Here is a 27,636-nt window from a genome sequence, read left to right as displayed (position 1 = left end):
TGTGAGTCTGTTTCTGTTTCGTAGATAAGTTCATTCGTGTCATAGATTCCACATATATGTTACATTAGATTCCACATGTAAGTGATATCATATGGTATTTGTCTTTCTGTTTCTGCTTCACTTGGTATTATATCACAGATTTCTGAACTATTTTGATAGCTGTATTCCAACTTAACTGGTTGACTGTCTATTACAACAAACTTAATTTTATGCATTTAAAAACAATATTCTGAGAAGGGACCCATAGGCTTTACCAGACTACCAAAGATCTATGTCACAAAAAAGGTTAAGAGCCCCTGAGAGATTTTTCTGAAGTGCCCTCAAGACATTGATCTTAACCTTCCTCTCAACTAGGCCTTGCTCTCTCTGGACAAAGCTCATGCTTACAGTAAGTCTTGCTATGACAGTCCCAGTTTTTGCATTTCTTTGATCTCTTCATGTATAAGAACTGTGCTTATTTTACCTGTTTCTGAGAGAATCAAAAGGATTCAGGCTAACACAGAAGGGTAAAGTAAGTCTCTTTAAAACCCAGAGAAAAGATTGTAAAACTCTTCTTGAATCCTGTCTGGAGTCACAGCTGGGGAAAAAAAAGGATTAACAACATGCCAGTTTATTTAAAAGCCTGAGGCCAGGGGTGTGGGGACTTGGATTAGTAGTAATGGAGAAAAATTTATCTATGTAATGAAGGAAGGCAGTAAAGTGTTAGAGGCGCCATCTACTGGAGAAGCTGCAACAGAAGACTTGGACAAGATAGTTCTGCCTGAATGGCTCATACGTTTTGAAATATCCCCATTACTCCCCCAAATTTGTCAACAAGCCACAGCTCAAGGAAATCATTCTCCATCAACACCAGGGTTCTTCACAAGTCCTATCCTGAACTATTGCAGGACCTCTCACCTCTGGAAGACCAGGAGAAAAAGAACCATTGCACAGCCAGATGCATTACCAAGATATTCCAGCTCTCCTGTTACTTCGGTGCCAGGGAATGGATCTTCATTCTCTGAGTCCAGCTTCAAGAAGACCCATTGTCTCTGGAGAATGAGGTGCTCTGGGAAGAACTGTCCAGTGTTTACTTGGTGATGGTCTGCTGCCTGGGCAGATCCTTATGTGTCAGCAGCCCTCATGGACAAATCTCTGAAGGAAGAAGTGAAATCCAGGATTTTTTTTTTTTTTTTTTGGTGTGCCTCCAGTTTGTTTCTTAATTCTTACAAGAGAAACTCAGACCCAGGGCTGCAAGACTTAACAAAGATTGGTTTTGAGAGGCAGGCCATATCAGAAGTGAATTCATTCTGTTCCTTACCATTAGGAAGTATGGTCCCACTGAGAATCATCTCTGGGAAGACAGTTGTGACAAGACCTGGAGAAGTTCAAGAATGAATCCAGGCATTCTTCTCTGAGTCTGCAACATCAACTCAAAACTTATTTTTTCCTCAAATTATTCCCTCAGCTGCATGCTATCATATGAAAACATCCATGTTGCCATAACAACTTCTGGGAATGCCTACTAAGCTGAAAACTAAACAATATTTTCATATTGAAGATCGATAGAGCAAAAATTGAAATCTAGTTTATAGTAAACTTCTTCAGGAAGACAAAGTGAATAAATGCCAATAGACTAGGGGAAAGGGGGAATAACACTTGCTTATATCCCATGCTTTGTATCTTCTGCAAAGATAGCTATGGATAGATAGCAAGCAAGAACCAGTTACATACACCTTTCCTTCTCATCACAGTGAGGATGAGCAATGCCCCAGATTTCAAATTTCAAATATTCATTTGAAATCTCCAGAATGAAGTAAAACTGGGTCAAGCCCAACTTCAGTAGGTGAAATTAATGGATGAAGGACCTGAGGACATGACTGATGATTCCATGGAGTTAGAAGCAATAATTCCTTTTCTGATTTTGGTACTATGGAGTAGTAAGTTTTTCATATTTCTCTTTGGGCTAAATAAAAGGTCATTGACTCTAAGCACTTTTTTCCCCTCTGGCTTTCTCAAAGATTCTGACTTTCTTAAGTATTTTTACCTGAATCTTTTAATTTACATTTATCAATTCTAGATCAGATGCCTTCAGTTAATGCTTAGAAAGTTACGGCGGACAAATGAAGGCTATATTTGTTCTGAAATATGACAGCATATTAAGTGATAACAACAGACCAGTAACAATTCCAAGTCATCTCAATGATCAACTTTCTGTTGATAGCTAATACAGGTATAGATTTTAAATTCTGATTTTTAAATACTTGAATAATATAGAAACTTGACACCTAAAATAAAATTTTGCTTTCAGAAAACTGAAATAGCTCCTTGACCGTAGTTTCTATGTACTCACTACAAGGATCACTTAAAATCAACTCTCCTTTCAATGACTGTCAGTAATCATTTTTTTGGTATAACCCAGCAAGTAACAGAGGCAACCTTTATTTTAGCCCATGATGTAGGACTTAGTTTTATTTTTCTTTTGGCTTAAACAACAGAAATTATTTCATAGCTCTGAGGACTGGAAGTCTGAGATCAAGGTGTCAATAGGGTTGGTTCCATCTGAGGGCTGTGAGAGTGAATCTGTTCCACATCTCTTTTCTAGCTTCTGGTGATTTTCTGGCAATTTTTAACATTCCTTTGCTTGTAAAATTCTTAATCCTTATAATTTTGCCTCAATTCTGATTCTGGACAATTTAGCATTTAGGATGAAACATAAAGCTATTCTTACTCCATTTCAAATGTTGGAAAGTTTACAAGAAAAAGGAACCAGAAAATTGTATCATTTATTGTTTACTTGAATTAATGAAGTATTTTCAAGAATTTTGTGTCTAGATGTCACATTAATAAAGTGTTAGGAAATGCTCTCTTTGTGTCTGAAAGTATGCCAAATCTAGAATATCAAAACTCTAAACTGCTTTTAGATCTCTCAGCTCTGTTATGATAAAGAAGCATTATTTGAATCTGCTAAGGCATATTAAAGTGGTCAGTCACTTTTGCAAATTATTATATATTGCTTATCATTACTGTCTCCAAAATTCCAGACATATGGTGCTCTTTTTCCATCGCTGGTGAAAGCGACCCATGGCCGAGGCACTTGGGAGTGGTACCCACCAGCTGCATGGAGGTCAAATAGACCTTGGGAGTTGTGCAGTGGGTGACCAGGAGAATCACTATTTCAGAGATAACCAAAGGTTAAAAAAAGAAAGAGAGAGATCTTTTAACGATTAAAAAAATTTTTTTTACCTTGAAAGGTATTATACATACAAGGATATAATACATACATGTAATATATTGTGTATGTATAGTTTAAAAGCATAAAACCAGTACAATTTATATACAACCCAGCTAAAGAAATGGAATATTACTAGGACCTTTGAAGCTTCCTGTGTGCCCCTCCCTGCTCGCATCCTCCCACCAAAGAGAAAACTACTTCACTGAATATTGTGTTATTCATCCTTTTACTTTTCTTTACCAAATATACATATATACATATACATACATACATATATATAACATTTTAGGAATATATATTTGTCTTGTCTGTTTTTGAATTTTATATAAATGGAATCATTCCTCTGTGACTTCTTTCACTCAACACTGTTTTATCCATATAATTCATTCATTTTTACTGCTGCTTATTATACAATTATCTGAATATATAATTATCTATTGTCTTATGGACAGATACTTCAGTTGTCTCCAGTTTTTTGCTATTATAAGAATGCTGCTATATATATAAATATAAATATATATATAAAACCCTCATTTATATATATAAAACCCTCATTTTAAACCTGAGGAAAGTGAACCGCAGAGAAATTGGTAACCTGCTCAAAGCTATGATAAGTGGAAGGGCCAGGATTTGAACAGGCAGCCTGGCCCCAGAGCTTGTGCTCCTGTTCACGTGCTAGGCTGCTCAGCAGTGAGCTGCAAAGGATATTATTTCTAAAGTAAGTGATAGTGAAGGGGGGAGGGTACTTCTGACCTTTAAAGTCCCATTCATAGAATATCATATCTGACTGTGAAACTGCATACAGTATATCACAACCAAGTCATTCTTTGCTTTGCTAACAGAAAGAATTTCTGGCAAAGGAAGGAAGGGAGGGAGGGAGGAAGTGAAAAAGATGAAGAAGGAAAGAAGGAAGGAAGGGAAGGGGAGGAAAGAAAGGGGAAAGAATTTCAACAAAAATACAGGTAAGAAGAGCAACAAAATATCTGCTGACCTGGGGCTTCCCTGGTGGCGCAGTGGTTAAGAATCCGCCTGCCAATGCAGGTCACACGGGCTCAAGCCTTGGCCCGGGAAGATCCCACGTGCCGCTGAGCAACTAAGCCCGTGCGCCACAACTACTGAGCCTGCGTGCCTAGAGCCCGTGCTCCACCACAAGAGAAGCCACCGCACTGAGAAGCCCGCGCACCACAACAAAGAGTAGCCCCCGCTCGCCGCAACTAGAGAAAGCCCGCACACAGCAACGAAGACCCAAGGCAGCGAAAAACAAATAAATTAATAAAATGTATTAAAAAAAAAAAGAATGCTGCTGTGGATGTTCTTATACATGCCTTCTGGGGTACATATACAAGTGTTTCCTCTAGGTATATAGGTACAAGTGGAATCACTGGTCAACTTTAGTAGGCAATTCTTAACTGTTTTGATGTGGTTAATGGCTGATAAAAATGTTACAGTTTTGAAAATATGGACAAGCTTCAAATGAAAGGAAAAGGAGGGTACACAGAGGGTTTGGAGGGGAGGAAAGCAATAGTCATAATCATAACAATATTGTTTGCCATGTGCAAAGCAGTGTTCTAAGCAGAATGAGTGCCTTGGTGATGATACCTCTGACTCCAATAAACTTATCCATCCCAAACCTGGTCACATTCATTAAGCTGCTCTGCTTCCATTTTCAATAATTCAATAATATGTTTTCAGTAATTCTGTGTTCTAGAAAATCCTCAGTCCTGAGGACCAGTGATCCAAAGCCTAAAGAGGCTTTGAAATGAGCCCATTTTCTCTAAACTAAGCCTTTGGGAGCAAGACTAACCCAAGCAAACCTAGGTCATCCATTGAGAGATACAGACCTTCTGGGAAACCCATGATTACAACACACAGCTGGAACTAAAGCCAAACTTGAAAATGCAGTTGCCTAACCAGCCGTTTCAGTCACTACATTCAGCTGCCTTTGCCTCTACCTCTCACACTACTTACTGATGGGAATGTAAATTGGTTTAATCTTTTTGGAGGGTAGTATGGTATTACCTATCAATCAGTATTTAAAGCTATCAACTCCGCAATTATACTAAAAATTTGCTCTACAGAAGCACCGTGTACAAGTGTGAAAGGATATAAGGATGTTCACTATAGATTGTAATAATGAAAAACTGCAAATACCTAAAATTTCAACAATAGGGGATGGATTAAAGTATGGTGTAGTCACACAATGGAACACAAGGCAGCTATTATTTTTTAAAAGTCCTAGAGAAAAGCAACTTGCAGAAAAATTTGTGAGGCATGATCCCATTTTTATTTTAAAATACAGATAGATTTATGTATCTATGAAGAGAAAACAGTCCATAAAAAGACCATTTAATTATTAATAGTAGTTACCGCCAGAGTAGGGGTAAGGAGAGGGGGCTATAATAAAAATTAAATTTTTAAAAAGGGTACCATGGGCTTTGCTGATGGTGCAGTGGTTAAGAATCCACCTGCCAATGCAGGGGACATGGGTTCGAGCCCTGGTCCGAGAAGATCCCACATGCCACGGAGCAACTAAGCCCATGCACCACAACTACTGGCCCTGGGCCCTAGAGCCCACAAGCCACAACTACTGAGACCATGTGCTACAACTACTGAAGCCCGCGTGCCTAGAGCCTGTGCTCTGCAACAAGAGAAGCCACTGCCATGAGAAGCCCGCGCACCGCAATGAGAGTAGTCCCTGCTCACCACAGCTAGAGAAAGCCCGTGCGCAGCGATGAAGACCCAATGCAGCCAAAAACAAATAAATTAAAAATAAATAAATAAAAAGGGTAACATTTTACAAGGGGAAAAAAACACATTCAAGTCCAGCCAACTGTTAACTAGAGGAAAGATCAACTGGATTCAACCTGAGCTCCTTAAGGGCAATAACTTTTTCACAGATTCTGTACAACTGTTCTAGCACCTAGCACAGTAACTGACTGACACAGAGACCAATTACTTGACTAGCACGTGGAAGGTGGAAGTACACATGCATGTGCACGTACACACACACACACACACGCACACAAAACCCCTGTTTCTTAAGTGTCTGCAGACTAGTGGAGTCATGGTAGTCAGGGATTTTTGTTTTCAATAGAGACTGAAGTAATGCTGCTCAATAGAACTTCGTGTGATGATAGAAGTGCTCTCCACATATGCTGTGCAATAGACCAAGTGAATTGGACATTGGAAATGTGGCTAGTGCAAGTGAATAATTGCATATTAAATTTTATTTTAATTAATTTAAATTTAAATCACCACACATGGCTAGTATTAGACAATGCAGATTTGAAGGATTTGTTGAAATACATAGACTCCTCAGAAAAAAATATGCATACAGAAAATTTTGCATACAATTTCAAGAGATCCAGGGACTCTATCAAGCCCATCCATGTGTCCTTACTTCAAGAACCTCTGAAGCTGAATAAAAGAATGCGAATAAGACAAACAGGACTAGAGAGGGAAAGAAAATGGGCAAAGGTTAATGTTCCCATTCAGAACCCTGGAAGACAACAGACTAGGTATGGAGATAGCCTCTGCCCCCTTCCTCCTCCCATCACACAGAACATTGACCTCCCTGTATGTTAACTGTTTACTGGTCTTCCCCACATCATGTTGTACACTGCAGACTGTGTACTCCATAAGAGCAGGGACCATATCTATCTTGTTCACCATTATATAAACAGAGTCTGGTATAAAATTAATACACAGTTGGTACTCAAATGTCTGCTGAATGAATGAGTTTTACCAGGCATCTGATTTTTGCCAGTCCTAGGAAACCAGAGCTCCTGAGTTAAGGAGGGTCTCAGTGATAAGAGGAATTGGTTGGCTCATAAGAGATTAAAGAGATAAGAGTTTTCACAAAGCTGGGCAGATACTCAGATCGATGTGAATCTTGTCTTACCCAGGCTGTTTCTATGCTTTGTAGTTCAGAGCACCCTGTTGAAATACAAGCCATGCAAAGACTTCCATAGTCAGTGACAGTGAATCATACACTGAGACCAGAGGGCCAAAAGTCCCCAAAACATTTCTCCTTGGGTGCTGCCTCCATCTTCTCTAGCTCTGGAATACGCCTGCCTTCTCTTACATTTCACCTCTACCTGGAATCCTTCTCATGTCTCTACTGGGCAAATTCTAACTCATTGTTAAACGCCTCTTCCTCTGGGAAATCAGTGCTGGCACTTCCAGACTGAATTATGCCATATGTCCACTGTTCCCTTTGTATTTTGCACACTTAAACATATGTGCTCTATCAGGGCAGAGCCTAGTCATTCATTTCTGTATCCCAGAACTAAATAATGTCTGGCATATAGTAGGTGGTTAACAACCAGTATGAACCACTAAAAGCATATAAACTCAATGTGTTTCTCCACCCACACTACTGTTCAGTATGTGCCATCCTAATGAGTGTGAGGTGATATCTTTGATAGTTTTGATTTGCATTGTCCTGATGTTGAGCATCTTTTCATATGCTTGTTGGCCATTTGTATGGCCTATTTGGAGTATGGGTTTCCTTTTGGGTGAGGAAAATGGCTACTATCAAAAAACCAAAGTAACAAGTGTTGGAGAGGATGTAGAGAATTGGAACCCTTGTGCATTGATAGAATTGTAGAATGGTGCAACCGCTATGGAGGGCCCTCAAAAAATTAAAAGCAGAAATACCATATGATCCAGCTGAGGGAAACCAAAATGTCACCCCAAAATATGCCCCTTCCTCACTCCCACTGCAGGAGACACGGGTTGGATCCCCAGTCGGGGAACTAAGATCCTGCATGCCCTGTCACACGGCCAAAAAAAGGTTTATGTTAATGCAGTGACTTTTGGAAAACCCTTAAGGATGGGAGCTGGTTGCCAGAGGAACCAACCCTGGAACTTCCAGCACCACCATCAAACTCCAACCTCTGGAAAAGAAAGGCTAGAGTTTGACTTAATAACCAACGGCCAATGATATAATCAGTCATGCCTTGGTAATGAAACCTCCCTAAAAATCTCTAATGACAAGGTTCAGAGAGCTTCCGAGTTGGTGAGCAGGAAGGCATCCACATGCTGGAGAGTGGCACACCTGAGCTCTACGGTATCAGAAGCTCCTGTGCTCAGAACCCTTCCAGACCTCGCCCTTGTTTTTGCTTGTTTGTTTTTCCTGTCCTTTAAAATCCCTTGTAATAAACCAGTAATTGAGTAAGGAAACTGCTTTCCTGAGTTTTGTGAGCCATTCTAATAAATGGTTGAACCTGAGGAGGCGGTTGTGGGAACCTTTGATTCACAGTGGGTCAGAAGCACAGGTAACAATCTGGACTTGCCATTGGCATTTGAAGTTGGGGAAAGTCTTGTGGGACCAAGTCCTTAACTTGTGGCATCTGACCCTATCTCCAGGTAGATGGTGTCAGAGATGAGTTACAGTGTAGGACACCCAGCTTGTGTCAGAGAATTGCTTGATGTGGGGAAACCACCACATATTTGAAGTAGAGTATTCTGTGAGTAAAGGAAAATGAGTTTTTCTTTCCTGGTATCTAAAATAGTTAAACACATAGAAGCAGAGAGTAGAATGATGATGCCAGGGATTGGGGGCAGGGGGACATGGGGAACTGCTATTCAACAAGTATAAAGTTTCAGTTACGCAAGATACTTAAGTTCCAGAGATGCTGTACCACACCATGCCTACAGTTAACAATATCGTATTGTACACATTGAAATTTGTTAAGGTGTAGATCTCATGTTAAGTGTTCTTACCATAATAAATAATAAACAAATAAAAGTTTTGTGAATCACAGGACACTGCCAATAAAGTGAAAAGACAACCTACAGAATGGGAGAAAATATTTGCAAATCATGTATCTTTTAAGGGTCTTATATCCAGAATACATAAAAACTCTTATAACTCAAAAACAACAAGCCAATCTGAATTAAAAATGGGCAAAAGATTTGAATAGACATTTCTTCAAAGAAGATACACAAATGTCCAACAAGCACATGAAAAGATGTTTAACATTATTAGTTACAAGGGAAATGCAAATCAAAACCACAATGAGAGGGCTTCCCTGGTGGTGCAGTGGTTGAGAGTCCGCCTGCCAATGCAAGGGACACGGGTTCGTGTCCCGGTCTGGGAAGATCTCACATGCCGCGGAGCGGCTGGGCCCGTGACCCATGGCCGCTGAGCCTGCGCGTCCAGAGCCTGTGCTCCGCAACGGGAGAGGCCACAACAGTGAGAGGCCCACGTACCGCAAAAAAAAAACCAAACAAAAAAACACCACAATGAGATAATACTTCAATCCCACTAGAATGACTACAATCAAAACAATGGAAAATAACAAGTGTTGGTAAGAATGCAGAGAAACTGGAACCGTTGTGCATTGCCCGTGGGAATGTAAAATGGTTCAGCTGCTGTGGGAAAGTTTGGTGATTTCCCCCAAAATTAAACACAGAATTACCATATGACCCAGCAATTCCACTCCTTGGTATGTACTTGAAAGAACAGAAAACATGTATTCAAACAAAAATTTGTATACAAATGTTCATAGCAGCACTATTCACAACCGCCAAAAGGTGGAAACAACCCAATGTCCGTCAACCGATGAATGGATATACAAAATGTGGTTTATAACCATGCAATGGAACATTATTCAGCCATAGACAGGAACGAAGTACTGATGTGTGCTATAAATTGGATGAACTCAGGGAACTTCCCTGGCGGTCCAATGGCTGACTCCGTGCTTCAAATGCCGGGGGCGCAGGTTTGATCCCTGGTCAGGGAACTAGGATCCCACATGTCACATGGCGTGGCCAAAAAAACAAAATGGGATGAACCCTGAAAACACGATGCTAAACAAAAGATGACAGACACAAAAGGTCACATATTATGTGATTCCATTTGTAAAAAATGTCCAGAATAGGCAAATCCATAGAGACAGAAAGTTGACGAATGGAATCAGGGGCTGGGAGGAAGAGGAAATGGGGATTACCTATTTAAAGAGTACGGGTTTCCTTTTGGGTGATGAAAATGTTTTGGAACTAATTAAGAGGTTATGGCTGCACATCACTGTGAATGTATGAAACACCACTAAACTGTATATCTTAGAATGGTAATTGTGTTATGTGAACTTTACCTCAATTAAAAAACCAAAAAAACTAGTAAGAAAACCAGACACACAAGGTATTAGAAAAAGAGATCTATTTTACAAACCAAAAAGTCCCCAAACTCTAGCTGGAGGGAGAAGGAAGGAGGTAGCAAGTATGAGCAGGTCCTTTAAGAGCCCAATCTCACCCCTGAGAAAGTCTGAGTACCACCCCATGTGGTCAACTCCTACTTCATGGCCCATCCCCGTTCCAGTCTGAGAAGTAATCCCTCCATTGGCCACAGCCCTCAGTCCTCTTGCCAGTCATCCTGTGCCCAGGCAGGCATGGGTGAAAAGTACTCGAAGTCTGGTCCTTTATAGCACAGGGCATGCAGGAACATCACAAGGTCCTGCGGCAAGGGGTCCTGTCGCACTAGCCGGCACTCTGCACAGAGTGGGTCTGTCTCTTGATCCACGACATCGATTTCCGTTGCCTTCCCTGATGCCAAGGGCACTGTGTCCAGATCCTGAGGGCCTGCCTCAACTGCTCCATCCATCTTCTGGGCAGATGCAGCCAACTCTCCTAGGCAGTCTTTGCCCAGCTCTGAGGAAGGGGCTGTAGAGTCTGGGAGTCCTGGAGACAGGTCACCCTCACAGAGATCTAGCACATCCAGACTCTGTTTGGCCTGGTGCTCTGCCACAAGGTCCCGCAGTAGTTCCTCATCTGTCTTTGGAATGTGGCCGCCTCGGCCTCGGGAGGGGCCCCAGGCGATTGAGTTGTAGATGGGGTCATTGAGGATGGGGTGACCCAGGAACTGGAGGTGGACTCGGATCTGGTGGGTGCGGCCTGTGAGTGGCCGGCACCGTACCACACTGGAGTGGCCATTGTAGCTCAGTCTCTGGAACACTGTCTCACAGGGCTTGCCCCGAGGATCTACACGGCATACCCCTACCTTGTAGGACACCACCAAGATGGGTTCCTTGCAGGTTACTTCCTCGGCAGGGAACTCCCCCTCCACCCGGCACACGTACTCCTTCTCCAGCTACACAGGAGGGGAGAGGGAGAAAGTCAGCACAAAGCCTAAACGCATGAAGCCCAAACCCTCTGCAGTGAGGACAATGGACCTGTGTCAGACAGAAAAGGATTCAAACCCCAGCTCCACCATTTGCCAGTTGCGCAATCCTAGGCACATTACTTACTTAGCCTCTTTAAATCCCATTAACTTGTCTGGAAAATGTTTGATTAGAAAAGCATTTACACCAACAGGGCTGTTATACGGATTCAGTCAGCTGGGCTCTAACGTACTTGGTACTGGAGCTTGGTATACAGTAAACAATAAATATATTACAATCAGATCCAGAATTACAAGTCTCAAGACCACAATCACCACCATTTAACTCTTCTACCCAAGCATCTTCCAACGCCATCCAGAATTCTTCCCACCAAGTAGATTCTCACCACAGTCTTAAAAACCCTGCTCAGCCTGTCAGCACTTTAAATCTTCAAAACAGCATATTACTGAGAGGCAGTATATGCCATCTCTAAAGATCTTTTGAAACATGAGAGATAATAACCTGTCTCTGGCACTTTAGGTGTTGACCTTCCTGAAGATAGGCGGCATGACCAGATAAACACGAAGGCTCACTTCAGATCTAGAACTCAGTGACACCCTTTCAACACAGAGCATTCATGAGGTCAGAAGGTGGCCTGCAGGAGGCAAAAGCTTGGCTCACCTGCCGGTCCCGAACCTGTTCATGAATTCTCTCCGAGACGGCTGCTGTCTTGGCAAACATAAGGACCCCAGAGGTAAGGCGGTCAAGCCGATGCAATGGGTGTAGCTCCTTGAGTTGGTGCTCCTTGCCCAGGATGAAGATGACCGTGTTGTGTCGGAAGCGGCCACAGGGGTGGACAGGAATGGAAGAAGGCTTGTCTACAACCACCACATCTTCGTTCTCTGCTAGCAGGCAGACGGGTTCTGCTGTAACTGGTGGCTCATGCCTGTGCACTGTGTTCCGTAAGAAGTCATTGTCCTGCCAATGACATAGGCAACCAGTCAGCCCAGGGTCCAGCCACCTATAATCAGTCAGCAGCACACACAGCTTCCTCCCCTCTTCCTTACTGACATGGAAGAATGGTCACAGTACATCCTTAGACAGAAAAAGCAGTGTGCATAGTGTAGTCTCACTTTGCAAAAACACAGACATAGAGGTAGATAGCAGACATTGAAAAACTCATAGGATATACACAAAATGTTAACGGTGATATCCCTGGGTGGTAAGAGTATGGATTTTTGTTGTTATTCTGCTTATTCGTATTTTCTCTACCACAAAGTTATATTCGAAAAGTAAATTTTTCTAAAATAAAGGAAAAAAACCTCCATAAATCATCACTTATTGTGACCTTGAACAAACACCAAGCTCTAAGTCCAGAGATTTGGGCTCTACACCTGGATTTGCTATAGGCCTACTGTATGCTCTAAGGAAAGTCACTTAACTTCTCCAGGCCTCAGTTTCTTCATCTGTAAAATGTGAGGGTCAGTCCAGACCTCTGCTTCTCAAAACTGGGATGGGAGAGGGGATTCAAACTACTCACTCTCCAGATGCCTTGCATCCCCTCACAACTATGGTGAGGCAGTGTTAATAACAAGGGTGTCTGGTACCTCAGCTGTGATGGAATTTTAAAGAGTCAAAGCACTGGGCTAGACAATTCTAGTCTCAATCTCTGTCATTTCACAATTCTATCTTATCAGGCTCTGTGATAAATAATTTAAGCAGAAGTTATAAGGACACAGGCGTTGGAAGTGGCACTGTTACCTTACCTCTGTGAGGTTTACCTTAGTTTTCTCAGCTTCCTCACAGGTAAAATGAGGTGGCAGTATGTACTCCACAGGTTTGTCATTAGAATTAAATGTTAAAGTACCTAATGCTTAACTCTGTGCCCAGCACACAGTCAGGAGATATAAATGATAGTCTCGGTTATTACTATTTGTATAGAGATCTACAACGCAAGGTAGAAAGTCATAAGCACCAGTGCCACAAGACAGTGCGTAAAAGGAGCTATGAGAATTACAACTTCTGTCCCTTGGAAACACCGAAGACGCCTTGATGGAGGGGATAAGTGGGCTGAGTTCTTAAGCATACAGGCTGTCTACCTGCGGAGATGGGGCGCTAAAAGAGTGTTCCAAGTGAAAATGAGAACGCTTCAGAATTACCCCGATTTTACTCCAGTACCTATGCCCTAGTAACTATGAAATAAAACCCTGCCCCCTTTTGGGCAGGCCCCATGAGGACTCCACCTTGAGCACAACGCTGAGGTCCTGTACTGGCTCCTCGTTGAGGTGCAGGCGTCCTGCCCTGACCGCGGCTTCGTAGTAGGCAAGAGGCTGGGCTCGGAACTCGGTGCTGAAGACGTGCAGCAAGCTGTGGCCCACCCAGCGGCCTTTGCAGTAAGTTTGGAAGTCAAAGTAATAGGGCCGCACCTTGCGCAGGCCGCCCTCAAAGTAGTAGCTGGTCTCGGCAAAGTGTTCATCGCCGAAGCTAACGCCTGCCCGCCGCTTCTTCGGGGGCGGCACGACGCGCTCCCCGGTTGCTCCCCGCCGCTTCTTCCGCTTGCCGGGGCCCGGGCCTACAGTCGCGGCCTGCTCCCCGCTCCCTGCGGCCTGCGTCGCGTCCCCCGGGGCCGGCTCCACTCCTGGGCCCGCTGGCTCCGGGCGCCCTGGGGGCTGCTCACCCCTCGCGTAGCCACCCGCATCTCCATTTTGCTGAGCCGGAGCCCCCAGCCCGCTAGCTGCCTCGGCCCTGGTCGAAAGTGTTTCCGCCATGGGGCCCCTACGGCCACCCCAAGTCCTGTCAAAGGTGAGACGCCGGAGGTTGAAGCACACTCGCCCAAAAACCTGGAGCCACACGCGGCCGCCCAGCCACATGACCACCCAACCGCGGCGGCCATGTCGCGCTCTGATGACGTCACTCGGCACCAACCAATCAGTGACGCCTAGTGCCGAGGCGGGACTGCGTTAAGAATAGGAGTGAAGGAGTGAGCAGAATGAGTTGAGTTGAGAGGCTGTGAGAATGATTCAGTAAGTGTAGATTCCATGTAGATATGCTCGACGTCCCTTGAGTCTGGAAAGACTCTTGAAAGTTATTTTAAAACAAAACAAAACAAAATGAGGATTGCTAAACTCTGAATATCCAAGAAGCACTGTGTTGTATACTTTAAAGGGTATATTTTGTGACTTATATAACTCAATAAAGCTGTTATATATGTAATTAAGCACACACATCTCAGAAGCAATGTTTTTACACTTGTCCTTCTCCCTAACAGCATGAGAAGGACTAGAGATCTCCCATTTGCCTCCCATATGCTCGTGTCCTGAGATTAAAACTCCAAGTAGATCAGAAGATGTATTTGTCAGAGTTCTTAAATGCAAAGTACTGAAACCAACTTCTGTTAACTTCATAAGAGACGGAATTATTGAAAGGATATTAGTGCCTCATAGGATTCACAAGAGAGCCGGAGAACAGGCTCAGAAACATCCAAATCAAGAGAAGCCAAGGCCTCTGAGAACCAGCCACATGACAAAAGGGTGAATTGTATGGAATGTGAATTATATTTCAATAACGTTGTTTTTTTTTTAAATACTCAAAATGTGGTCTGTGGATTAGCAACATGGGCAACAACTGCTGGAACCGCAGAATCTTTTTCCTCCTTCCCTCCAGATCAGCTGAGTGAGAACCTGCATTTTAACAAGATCCTCAGATCATCTGTTTGCATATTAAAGTTTGAAAAGGACTTTTATAGACCGCGCAAAGTAGATTTTTGTCGTACCCTTTGGACATCCAGCATCTTCTCAACACTCTTGTGTGGGGAATTTCCCACATTAAGTACTGCCTCCAAGAGGTGGAATTCAGAAACTGGCCTTCCCAGCCTCCCCTGCAACTTGGGCATCCATCACCTGGGCTCCTTTGATCAGGCAGAACCTTTGGTTCAGAGGCATATAGCAGAGGAAGCAGGCACAGTGTGGAATACATGTCTGACAAGATAGCATTGGAGGTATCTGATTTGGGGGACTAAGAGTGGGGGAAGTTCTTGTGTCCAGTGCCCAGCTGCAGTGTCTATGTTCAATGGCATTGGGGTGCTCCCTGAGAAATCCCTCAGTGAGGTTTGGACACTGAGGTTTACTCAGTGGGTATAGACCCCAAGTCTGACTCTTTGGTCCATCTTGAGATTCTGTGAACTATTTAATATCCTTTAATACTGTGGTGTACAATAGAATAGCCATTAGCCACCTGTGGCTATTTAAATTAATTAAAATGAAAAAAAAATTTTAATTCAGTTCTTCAGTTACAGAAACTGCATCTCAAGTGCTCAATAATCACATGAAGCTAGTGGATACCTTATTGGACAGCTCAAATACAGAACATTTCTATCATCACAGAAATTTTATTGTACAGAGCAGCTTTAATTAATTCCTTTTACTGCTTAAACTGGCTAGAATGAGCGCTATAGTTTGAACTAAGAACTCCACCTAACTTACTGTGATAAGGATTTAAGTCTTTAAGAGCAATGGGAAAGAGTTTCTGGGGTGTGTGTGTGTGTGTGTGTGTGTGACATGATCTAATCTCCATTTCAAAAAGATTACCCTGGTTGCAACTTGGAGAAGGGACTGAAGAGTGAATCACAAGGTCTAGCTCCAATTCAGTGTGGTCTTTGACCATGAGGGTTCTAATTTAAACATTCAGACACCAAACAAGTTTTGAACATTTGCCAAGCATCGCTTGGCTCTAGAGATACAGAGGTAAGAAAGACATGGTTCCTGACCTCAGTGAAGGCCTAGGCTGGTTGAGGAAACAAATATAAAACATATTTGTGCTAATCACATTGTGGTTAAAGCAGAGACTAAGATAGAGGGATGCTGACTGCCCTCATGTGGCTTCCCAGTGTGAACAGTCCTTGGGGAGGGGGAGATCACCAGGGCTTATGGTTTCAGCTTTGCAAGTCCAGGATCTGGTTTGGATTTATTCAGTGCACACACTAATTAAACTCAAAGGACACAGATGAATCGCTAAGGGTGACCATTTTTAAATTTACAACTGTAATTTTAAGTTAAAAGGTGTATTCAATTTTATAGCAGCCACTGTTTGTGCCTACTGTTAAAGGCACCCTCATCCTGGTATCAAGATATGTAAGAGGCCAAATATGAAATCAAGAGGTTTTTTTGGTGAGCAGGAAATTAGAGAAAACTTCATAAGTGAGTTGAAAGGCCATGGAGCAGCTCAATGAAGCACCCATAAATCTATGACAGTGATCCTTTCTATGAATCAGATGCTACCAGATTCGTGTCACCAGGTCGGGTGGCAGTTGGAGGACTCTATGGATCCGCCCATCCTCATATATTCCCTGTGAATAAGCACTGCCAAAATCTTGCCTATTATTTGCTCCTTTGTTTTCTAACCTTCTTGCTTTCCACTTCCTTCTGTTTGCATATTCTAAGAATGATTATAAATGTAACAGAGTACCTTGTAGTTCCCTTTCACATGGTGGTAGTTATTACCACCATAGCCACATTGATTGGCTTTGGACACATCTAGAGATTATACCCTCAGCCAAGCTACTTCTACAGATGGTTTGCTGATGTCTTTCTTCACATGTGTCTTTTGGGAGACAGTAACCTGCCCTGGAAATTGGGGATCAGGTTGGGAGGGTTGCATCTCAACGAACGGATAACCCCTGAAGGATATCAAAGGTCATCTCCTTTAAAAAAAAAAAAAGTTTCTGACACACATTTCCCATGACCACTCTCTCCTTTATGTACTCTGGCCACACTTCCGTCATATCCTCTATAACTCTTTGATGTTATTTGTCAACTTGTCTGTCTCCATGGCGCTTCCTCCTAAGCTTTAAGGCTGGGACCCATACCAAGTCTTACCTGTCTTGAATTCCCGCTTAACACAATGCCTCGAACACAGCATGAGCCTGATGTCTATTGACTAAATGAATGTGGGAAAGCTACATAACTTGGTGAACGGGACCTGGATCTCCTGTGAGAGTAAGGAAAGTAATCGCTTCCAACCCCATTCGAGGAGCAGAAGTCCTCTAATTTGCGTATCGAAGGGCTGAAATTTTCGGGGACAAACAGCAGCCCAGAGAACGGCCGAGGAGATTAACTTGCTCAGGTAACCAAGAAAAGTCAAGGCCTTGGAAACTGGGCTTCCCTATCTGAGCAGGAACCACGTGGAAAGCGCCGTCCGCGCGGCTGTAACGCACTTGATATGAGCCGAATCTACCTGGCCCTTGGGAAGACTGGGGCCCAGGGCGTGTTCTCCACCGTTTCCAGGCAACAACAGTCCCGCCCATCGTTTCCTAGCCCTCTGCTTCTCGCTTCCTTACCCTGCTGAGCTCCACTCGACCAATTGACGCACAGAACATCGCCAGTTTGGGAGGTGGTTGGAGGACTCCAGGGATCCGTCACCTAGAAACTCCGCCTCCCTATTTCTCCCAGGCTGCCAGCGACTGAACTGAGCTGAGCGTTTGCGGGCTGCGGGGCCGGCGGTTGCGGTAGGTGGAGAGGCGCGGGGGTGCCCAGCGTTTTGTATCCCCGGCTCCGGCCGCATTCCGAGATACCACAGAGGTGCCTCGGGGCCTCAGTCGTCCCTCCTGGCCAGTCCTTGAGGCCTGAGCGACTGAGGCCCGAGATCTGGACATCAGGGTTTTCCGCGCTGGTATGGACTTCCTGCGGGGGACCGGGGGACCAGGGGACCAGGGCTCTGATGCTAGCAAAGTTTTGGTGTGGGTGGGTTCAAACGACTTCGGTATAGGGGTGGAGCCTCATTGTGACCCTTGGCATCAGTTCATACAGGGACTCCGTCACATATCTGGCCCTTTTACTTCCGGGCCATTGCGCTGGCTGGGCGCTCTCTCCTGGAATTATTCAGACCTTTTCCCAGGCAGCCTTCCTAATCTCAAAGGTCCCTCCTGTAAGAAGGTGTCAATTCATCCTATTAGATTAGATAGTTACGAAAGCCCCCGGGCTTTGTGGGTAGCCCTTCCCATTTAGCTCTGCTCAGGCTACTTTCAGTATAGAGTCCCAAACAGGCAGAGTGATAATGGGTAAAAACATGGCTTTTGGAGCGTCACAGGTCTGGTTTCCAATCAGGGATTCACTCTGTATCAGTAATGTGCCTTTGACAAGTTACCCTCATGATCCTCAGTTTTTTCATCTGTAAAATGATGACAATGTCTGTCGTTCCATTTTTCTATTAAAATAAGAACACGAGCCGTATAGCCCAGCGTCACCATGTAATGAGCACATGAGTCTTGCATATGACAGTACTCTCCGACAGTTTTCACCAAGCAGCATTTTTATTATCCTGGTGTACTGTATATGGAACTGTGCAGGGCCTTTAGTCTGTATCCTATTGAAAACAGAATTTAATTGGCTGAGGACAGAGTGGTTGCATTTTGGAGATATTTGGAGAAAAGTGCAGAATGGTTGTCCTCACTGGAAATGTCCTAGAAATTCCTCTGTGTGTGTGTGCGTATATGTGTTAAAACATCCATAACATAAATTTTACCATTTTAACCATTTATAGATGTACTGTTAAGTGGCATTCACATTATTGTACAACCATTCCGACCATCTATTTCTAGAACTTCCCAAACCGAAACTCTGTACCCATTAAACAGTAACTCCCATTACCATCCCCGCCTCCAACCACCATTCTATTTTCTGTCTCTATGAGTTTGACTGCATAGACCTCATATAAGTGGAATCATTCAATATTTGTCCTTTTGTGTCTGGCTTATAGAAATTCCATTTTAAGGGACTTCCCTCGTGGCACTGAGGTTAAGAATCTGCCTGCCAATGCAGGGGACACAGGTTCGAGCCCAGGTCCAGGAAGATCCCACATGCTGCGGAGCAACTAAGCCTGTGCGCCACAAATACTGAGCCTGTGCTCTAGAGCCCACCAGCCACAACTACTGAGCCCACGTGTCACAACCACTGAAGCCCACGTGCCCAGAGCCCGTGCTCCACAAGAGAAGCCACTGCAATGAGAAGCCCGCGCACTGCAACGAAGCATAGCCCCCGCTTGCCGCAACTAGAGAAAGCCCACGTGCAGCAACGAAGACCCAACACAGCCAAAAATTAATTAATTAATAAAAAAAGAAATTCCATTTTAAAAGACAAACTTCATTATGAAAACAACCTGAGTGCAGAGCCAGAAGAGGAACCTAATTACCCTTTTGTCATCTATTTCTCAATAACATAGGAATGTAATAGAAGACATTTTAAATTTTGTTAAGAGAAACTTGATAAAAGGCTATTACCTTCCTTCCTAAGTCAGTCCTTATTCACTTGAGCTTCTGTTTTTTCAGCTCAGATTCCAAATGAAAATGTTTGAGAACGTTGACTCTACAACTACAAGACCTGGCCCGGATCTTTGGGCTGAAATCTGTTCCTGTCTGCCACATCCTGACCAAGAGGATAGTGCCAGCAATGCTTTCTCAGACTCCTTTATGGATTCTTACCCTGCAGGCACAGGCCAGAGGGAGGCCCCAGACTTTGCTGTGCAGCCAACTGTAAAGCCTTGGGCTCCCCTACAGGATTCAGAAGTGTATTTAGCATCTCTAGGTAAGTTAGATGGCTTTTTTTTTTTTTTTTAATCAGAAGCTGGTGGTTTTAAGGAAGCATGTTGAAGTTCTGTTACATCAAACCTGGTTTTCTGTTCTCTGTTTTTTTGTTTGTTTTTTTGTCCTTACCACATGTATCTGTCAGATGTAATTCTAGGGGGGGTGTTTCAGGTTGGTTGTTGGGAAGGAGCCCCCTTTTCCTTGTACATCCCTTAACAGTCTTTGTCATCTCCTGCCTCTGACTGTTTCATCTCAATTCTGCTTTATTTATTGGCATTCTGTAGGACACTCTTGTTCACTCTTGGTGGCCCATGTATTCAGATAACCCCAAAGTGTCATACCTTATGCATCCTGAAAGAAGAAGGTCATGGTCCCAGAGCTACATGTGGATTTATGATGCTACAGTTTGAGAAATAGATTTAATAGATTGATGGTTGGGATGGGAGTATATTGACATAAAATTCATTCTGCCTCTTGTTAGCCATTTTAGTTTTTAAATATTTCCTGAACACATCTTCACTGCCCTGTCCGGTGGCCTTCCTTAAGTATTTAGAGAGACTCCTAACACAGGAAAGAGATTCAGATTGTCCCGTGCTAGGGGAAAGACAAATATCAGTCTTGGGCAGTGATCGCCAATCTTCAGAATTGAGTTAACCTTTATTATTAGACATCCATGAGATGCATCAATATGTCACAAAACCAAACCTGAGAATAATTATTTGAGGAAGGAAAGGCAATTCAGGAAGAAGAAGCATTTGAGGAAGGACAGAAAGAAGAGTCAGAATAGAGTTTACATGATTGCTAAGAAATTTCTTGGAAAAATAGAAGGAATTTGGTTAATGATGTACTGGAGGAAAAAAATATGAGAAAAACACAGGTGGAATGATGGCTAATGAGAAAGCTGAGGGTGTAATATGAAATTTGTTGGGAAGCCACCAGAGATAGTATAGTAATACTTGCAGCAGTGGCCGAGGAGGTTACCAATTCTGTTGTAGTCAGAATATCTGTTTAATGATGATAGGAGAAGAAGCCACAGTCTTAGGAAGCTGAAGAACCAGATCCTTCGTCTTGTTGGTGCTCTGTGCCCAGGGCATATAAGAAACTTTCATGGATTCAGTGATGTTTTTGATTGGTGAAGACTGGTTCAGAAAGTTAAAACTCCACGGATCTTTTCTAAACTCAGTTAAGATGATGATTAAAATGTCCTCCCCTGAAGAAAATAAGAGGGATTCCTGTTGCCTTTGGCAGAGTCTGGAAGATAATGGCAAGCGGGTTTGGAGGATGCAAGGCACCTATTTCTGCCTGATCACATCTGATCAGGGACTCAGCACCCTCAGAAAGGGGAAGACCTTTTCCAGCCCAAAAGACTACCTCCCACCTTGACAATCAAGGCCTGACAACATAAAGATTGTTTTTATTGCCAAATAAACTTATATCAGAGAATCCACTAAGAGCAACAATTAAAAACTTTTAGCCAGTTCAACCTGAGATATACATAATCCTTTACCCATCCTCCAGGAGAAAAAAACTTCTCAAATATTTAACATTTATCAACTGTAGTTTTTTTTTTTTTTTCCATGGGTGAGCTTTTGGTGGTAACTTGTAGCAACAAAAGGTGTTTGTTTTGATCAGTGGGTTCCAGCTGATGCGGCTTGTTTAGAAATGAAAACAAGATTGCAAATCATAAAGTTTCTATTGGTGGGCTTGATGTCCACCCCTCCCCTCCAAAAAGTCATCATTTACCTATTTATTATAGTTAGAGGCAAGACTAAATTAAGGCAGAAGGCAAATGGTGATACCCTTACTTGTATTCTTTTAAAGGGGCTGTCTGTTCATCAGTTATACTTAAAATGCAAAGAAGAGTAACTAAACATGTATCACCAGGAAGCTATAATGGATCACTCTCACAGGGATTACAAGATGTTTGTTTTTGTTAGGCTCCAACATCCAGGCCACAAGCAGAACAACCTTCAAAAAAAACATTGGGAGATTCCTTTTCTTTAATCAAGAACTTAATCACACATAGAGATCTTAAAGGTCTCTTATTATTGAGTTCTCATCAAGTCAATTTTTGTGTCTAATGAACCAACGAATCTCTCTTCATTTTATCTAATTCTTTCTCATGAGGTTTGGAAACCACTTTATGACACTGTAACAAAAAAAGCCATTTACTCCTCCGAGAGACTATTTTCAGGAGTTGAAAAAAGAAAATAGTATACACATGTCAAGCCAGGGAAAACAAGCATTTCTTAGAGAGATACCTGCTGGGCTTCTGTGATTTCAAAGAAACCGTGCCATCAATTTATTTATGAGAACCTATAAACTCCTTTTCTGGGGTTAAACAATTTAACAGTTATTTGGTACAATGCAGAGAGAAGGCATTGGGATGGAAAAAGAAAAATGTAGGTTTGTCCTCCTTAAAAAAATGAGCTCTTTTTCAGGGAGTGTGCTTGTACTCATCAGTGAGAGAATTTTTAAGTTGACATTTTGCATTTTTGCTTTGTTTTGTTTTGTCTGGCCGCACTGTGTGGCATGCGGAATCCTGGTTCCCCAACCAGGGATTGAATCCGTGCCCCCTGCAGTGGAAGCGCAGAGTCTCAACCACTGGACTTCGAGGGAAGTCTGGCATTTTGCATTTTAGATTAGTTTTGTTTCATACTCACTTTCCTTGTTAAGTTCAACTTCCTCTCTCTTTAGAGAAGAAACTGAGAAGAATCAAAGGTTTACATCAGGAAGTGACTTCCAAGGACATGCTTCGTACCCTGGCCCAAGCAAAGAAGGAATGCTGGGATCGGTTCCTCCAGGAGAAGTTAGCATCAGAATTCTTTGTGGATGGACTTGATTCTGATGAGAGGTAATTGATTCTCAGTCCAGCTCCAGGTGACGGTCTATTTCACTGAAAGCATTTCTCTTCCTCTAAAGAAGTCAGGGAGAGCGACATCTGAGTCCAGATATAAGTTGATATCAACATCAGCTTTTCTGAGCTAAAATCATCCTTTGTAAGGTTGCTTTATTTGCTTAGTCCAGTGGCAGATTTTTGGGAATGAGTTTTTTTTTTTTTTTGCGGTACGCGGGCCTCTCTCTGTTGTGGCCTCTCCCGTTGCAGAGCATAGGCTCCGGATGCGCAGGCTCAGTGGCCATGGCTCATGGGCCCAGCCGCTCCGCGGCATGTGGGATCCACCCAGACCGGGGCACGAACCCGTGTCCCCTGTATCGGCAGGCGGACTCTCAACCACTGCGCCACCAGGGAAGCCCGGGGAATTAGTATTTTTGCCAAAAAGCAAATTCCGCACCTACATCTTTTTTTTTTTTTGGCTGCGTTGGGTCTTCATTGCTGCGTGCAGGCTTTATCTAGTTGTGGCGAGCAGGGGCTACTCCTTGTTGCCGTGCGTGGACTCTCATTGCGGTGGCTTTTCGTTGCAGAGCACAGGCTTTAGGTGCGCAGGCTTCAGTAGTTGTGGCACACGGGCTCAGTAGTTGTGGCTCGCATGCTCTAGAGCGCAGGCTCAGTAGTTGTGGCTCATGGGCTTAGTTGCTCCGCGGCATGTGGGATCTCCCCAGACCAGGGCTCGAACCCGTGTACCCTGCGTTGGCAGGCGGATTCTTAACCACTGTGCCACCAGGGAAGCCCCCCCCCACCTACATCTTGATCACAGGTTGAGCAGAGTTGAGAATAAACTATTGTATTCATTTTTAAGTACACACTGTGCTTGAGAAAGTAGTAATCAATCAACAACTGGAACCAAGTCTTCTTACCTATCAATCTCCACTGCCTTACAGAGTTTGTCATATTTCTGTCAAATTTGAGTAGACACTTAAATTTGTGTAGACCAGATGAATGAATTTCTTAAGCATCTACTATGAAGGCACTGTGCTTGATGTCATAGGCATGGAGGGGAGATGTAAAGACGTTTTAGAGCCTTTTTTTGGTCCTCAGAACTAGGTGGGGAGAGCTGACAAATATATATGTAGACATACCTAACAAAACGAGGCAGCATAAGAAAAGAGCCAGATGAGTGGAAGTGACAATGTGCTTTAGAAGTTGAAAGACCATTGAGCTCCCTCTGGGGTCTGGTTTTGTACCAAAGGAGAACAGTATCTGCAGATGGGCTGGATGCAGAAAGGAGGAGAGGGCATTCTGCCACAAAAAGCAGGATGGTGCTTGACACCGGGGATAGGAGCTCTGCCACTTACTGGTTGTATGTTTCTGGGTGAGTAACCTGTGTGTGCCTCAGCTTCCTGCTCTGTAAAGCAGGAGTAGTACCTCTTACCTTATAGGGTTGTTATGAGCATTAAATGAGTTACTATGTATAAAGCACTTAGAACAGTGCCTGGCACAGGGTCAGTACTGTGTGTTAGCTCTTCTTAATATTATTCTTCCTAACAGAATTTTAAAATTCAGTAAGAAATTATTCAAAATGAAAATCAGTGAGGGAAATAAAAACCTGAATTTTAACACAAGGTCTTAGGGGAATATGACTTAACCTAAGTTTACATCATAGCATTAACACTGATTTTGAGAGTCCCATGGTATCAGATGAAGATACTGCTGCTGAAATCATGGACAGTATGTGAATAGAACTTCATGGTTACATTTTATTTTTTAATTTGCAAAGTATTTTCACTTACATTATCTCAAATATTGCATCAGCGTGCCCCCAGATCCTTCAGAAATGAGTGTGGCATCTAAGGTCAGGTCAGCTTCCCTCTGAGGGTTCAGAAAATAATATACATTTTACTCTTTTCTTTTCCCAATTGAGCCTTAAACTGCCCCAAACACAAAAGATGAAGATGCACAGATTTCTGAGCCACTAATAATTTGGTATTATATTCTCTCCTCTTCAATATTTCCTTCCTCTCCAGTTCTGAGAAGAAAAGACAACTTTCTCCTGCATAATTCTCAAATAGTAATTCTTCTCAGAAATTAGATCAGCACCAAGACTCAAGCTTATGTTTCTGTGTATTTATTAATACCTAAAATAATGTAGGTTTCCCTTCCTTATAGAAATAATTGAAACAATTTTTGAAAAGTATGGTAGATGAAGATTAAATGCCCACATAGCACCTTAGTCCCCTGAGCTATGGGCAGCTGTTGAGCTGTGGGCACCTGTCGCCCTGAGCCTACATCTGTGGGAATGCTTCTTTCTATCAGTGTTCAGAACAAGCGCCAGGAAACAGTAGACGTGCATTTGGTTTCAAACTTCAAAGTTTATGTTTTAAACACAGTCCATTTTGTAGTGGAATTGTGTGGTTCTTCACGTATGTGAAGGCCAGATGTGTGACCCTCCTTATGGCATGCTTTTGGCAAGGGAGCAATGGGCTGGGAAATCCTACTGTCCACAACATGATTCCCTCATTTTAGGTGTCTAAAATCTGCTGGTTATGGCCTTATTTCTTGGCTTACGATTTTTTGCTATTGAAGAGCACAGAATGAGGTTTATATTATTCCTAGTCATTTGCAATTTACCGTGAATGTCTAATAGCTTTAGGGTGGAGATATCCTGGGTACTCAAGGAAGGTGGGAGGGGGACACTTCCCCCTCCCCACAGATCCAAACAAAAAAGAGCCCCCTGGCATAGTGGCATTCCTTTGTGGGGAACATTGCTACTCAGATGTTTCCATCTTGGCATCTTGCTGTAGAAAGAACTAAACAAACAGAAACACACGAAAAATCGTGTTTAGTACAACTAAGTGCTGTAAGTATAATTAAGCCTCAGACTACCTCAGGTATAAGAGATTTCAAGATGCTCAGGTTTCTGCCTCACTAATAATTTGGTATTTATTTGAATGTTTCCTCCCCTTGACGATTTCTCTTCTCTCCAGTTTTGAGGAAAAAAAGACAGGACTGAGGCATAAGCTCTTTAGCTGTTCTCATCAAGCCTTCAGAGACTCTGCATTCATTTGAAGGCGGCCTGGTGCTGCTTGTCGCCCAAGTGCCCACTAGGGGGTAAATTATGCCACGGAGCTGCCAGGATGCACAGCTGTCAGAGGAGTATCTGTGCTCCCCACCTTAGCAGTGAAAAACAATTATAGGAAGAAATTGGTGGTGGGCGGGAAGGCAGTCTTTGAGTAACTGAGATAATCATTGAGTAATTAACCAGTGAGGTCTGATGCAGCCACCCTTCTCTCCTGCTCTTTCCTAGCACCTTGGAACATTTCAAGAGGTGGCTCCAGCCAGATAAAGTAGCCATCAGTACGGAGGAGGTCCAGTATCTGATTCCTCCAGAGTCGCAGGTTGAGAAGCCAGCGCCCGGGGACGAGCCAGCAGCAGTGGAACAATAAATTACACACACACACACACACACACACACACACACACACATGCCCAGCAGCTGTCTTGGTTCCAGAGGGAACAGCAGAGAGCTCGGCAGCGGCAGCAGCAAGGAGAAATCTAGGGAGGGAAAAAGCCCAGCCTTCCACTCCACCAAGCAAGCAGCTGCGGGCCCCTGAGGACTTGCTGGGGGCTGGCACGTGTGACTGTCTTGGGTAAAGTGACTGACCCAGTGGGTGCTGGATCAAAATACCGCCTTCCTCTCTGTCTCACAGCTTGTCTGAGCTCTGTTGCTGCAGGTGAGAAGTCTGCTAAGAACCTAGTGAAGGACCAAGTGTGAAAGTATTTGGAGAAACTGATACCCTTGTGTATAATGGATAAGTTAAGTGAGCCATATTTTTTCTCGCCTCTTCTGGATGGTCCCACCTGTGTTCCACGCGTTCCCTTGGTAAATGGTCAGGGATGCGTGGCACCGAAGAGAGTGAAGTCTGCTTCCTTGAATCCAAGACCCATCTGAGGCTTCTCTAACAAATCCATAATAAATATAGGGACTTTAGGAAAAAGAGGCTGGGCTTTTCCTTCGTCTGATTTGTTTCTTGTGGGGAAAATGAACGAAAGAAGTGTGAAAATATAGGTGTTTCTGTGTATACATGTATATTTTTTATTTCATGCATGGTTTCTCCCCTGACTTCCTCTGGCACTTAAAAAGAGCCAGGTTCCAAATTAGACTTGTGTTTATGGTATTGGTATTTGAAACCACTCCTGAATAATTCCACGCCTACTCCTTGCGGCAGCTTTCCTGGCTAAGCCTATGCTTCCTACCTTGTTTATGGTGTTCTTGTTCAGTTGGTATTGTCCACATAAAACTTTTCTCATCAGACTAGCTGTGTGTGGTGCTATTAACCTGATTCCTCTCAGAGAGACACTCCTAGGCAGTCAGGAGGTAAACACAAATGCATGTCAACGCAGGAGAGCTGGTAACTTTTGCCAGATTCCTGTTTTTAACGTGTGCCCTCTGACAAGCCAAACCTCGGTGCCCTGAGGGTAGGATTCTGAGGTCATGGCTCCAGTGGAGCCTCTTTCTGGGTAATAGGTTCCAAATCCCTAATGATGAGCAGGTGGCCATAAAAACCTTCAGAGAACATTTGCTCATTTCTAAATCAAGTAGATTGAGAAATTTTGCCTTGTCCAAAAGGATGGGAACCAACCAGGTGATTCTATATACTTGCTTAATTATATGAATATTTTTGTCGTAATTTCCAGATGGGTTTTCCTATTTGTTTTGCCATTGACTACTGGTGTTAGCTTTATTCTTACTGCTTTTTATTAGTAGGATGCCTTTGACAGAGAGAGTGACCCTCTGTTCCCCAGACACTTTGAGCAAGCCAGACACTGACAGTCATCCAGCCCTGGACTAAGCTTGCAAGGGATTCTGCCTGGGGTTCAGGTGCCAAACCTCACTCTTCCTACAGAG

At 43.3% G+C, this 27,636-nt stretch overlaps 2 protein-coding genes and 1 non-coding gene across 4 annotated transcripts; 2 read left to right on the top strand and 1 right to left on the bottom strand.

Moving 5' to 3' along the window:
• Positions 1–459: 459 nt before the first annotated feature.
• On the top strand, positions 460–579 carry LOC132421459 (small nucleolar RNA SNORA26). Its single transcript, XR_009518705.1, has one exon. It is a non-coding gene; the product is annotated as a small nucleolar RNA SNORA26 (small nucleolar RNA).
• Positions 580–10,369: 9,790 nt separating this feature from the next.
• Positions 10,370–14,236, bottom strand: RPUSD2 (RNA pseudouridine synthase domain containing 2). The gene is made up of 3 exons (XM_060004999.1): positions 13,560–14,236; positions 11,998–12,294; positions 10,370–11,306 (listed from the first exon to the last, which is right to left on the bottom strand). Exons 1-3 carry the CDS (start codon positions 14,184–14,186, stop codon positions 10,572–10,574), a joined length of 1,659 nt encoding a protein of 552 aa, XP_059860982.1. The 5' UTR covers positions 14,187–14,236; the 3' UTR covers positions 10,370–10,571.
• A 3,515-nt stretch (positions 14,237–17,751) lies between these two features.
• Positions 17,752–27,058, top strand: CCDC32 (coiled-coil domain containing 32). Of its 2 annotated transcripts, none has more exons than XM_060004997.1 (4): positions 17,752–17,818; positions 19,637–19,892; positions 22,589–22,745; positions 26,035–27,058. In XM_060004997.1, exons 2-4 carry the CDS (start codon positions 19,649–19,651, stop codon positions 26,171–26,173), a joined length of 540 nt encoding a protein of 179 aa, XP_059860980.1. In that variant the 5' UTR covers positions 17,752–17,818; positions 19,637–19,648; the 3' UTR covers positions 26,174–27,058. The 2 variants fall into 2 exon arrangements, with proteins under 2 accessions (XP_059860980.1, XP_059860981.1); XM_060004998.1 differs by having other exon boundaries at positions 17,753–17,818; positions 19,642–19,892.
• Positions 27,059–27,636: the final 578 nt, after the last annotated feature.

The sequence above is a fragment of the Delphinus delphis genome, chromosome 2, assembly GCF_949987515.2.
Source record: "Delphinus delphis chromosome 2, mDelDel1.2, whole genome shotgun sequence".
NCBI classification, from domain to species: Eukaryota; Metazoa; Chordata; class Mammalia; order Artiodactyla; family Delphinidae; genus Delphinus; species Delphinus delphis.
The sequence above is the reverse complement of the archived record's forward strand: the minus strand, read 5'-3'. Positions and strand labels throughout refer to the sequence as shown.

Excerpts from the sequence above, each read along its gene's own strand:
- RPUSD2 (XM_060004999.1), bottom strand. The coding sequence starts at position 14,186 with ATGTGGCTGGGCGGCCGCGTGTGGCTCCAGGTTTTTGGGCGAGTGTGC. Across the intron at positions 12,295-13,559 it reads ACCTCAGCGTTGTGCTCAAG|GACAATGACTTCTTACGGAA; the intron begins GTGGAGTCCTCA and ends TGTCATTGGCAG. Across the intron at positions 11,307-11,997 it reads AACAGGTTCGGGACCGGCAG|CTGGAGAAGGAGTACGTGTG; the intron begins GTGAGCCAAGCT and ends CCTCCTGTGTAG.
- CCDC32 (XM_060004997.1), top strand. The coding sequence starts at position 19,649 with ATGAAAATGTTTGAGAACGTTGACTCTACAACTACAAGACCTGGCCCG. Across the intron at positions 19,893-22,588 it reads AGTGTATTTAGCATCTCTAG|AGAAGAAACTGAGAAGAATC; the intron begins GTAAGTTAGATG and ends CTCTCTCTTTAG. Across the intron at positions 22,746-26,034 it reads GGACTTGATTCTGATGAGAG|CACCTTGGAACATTTCAAGA; the intron begins GTAATTGATTCT and ends GCTCTTTCCTAG.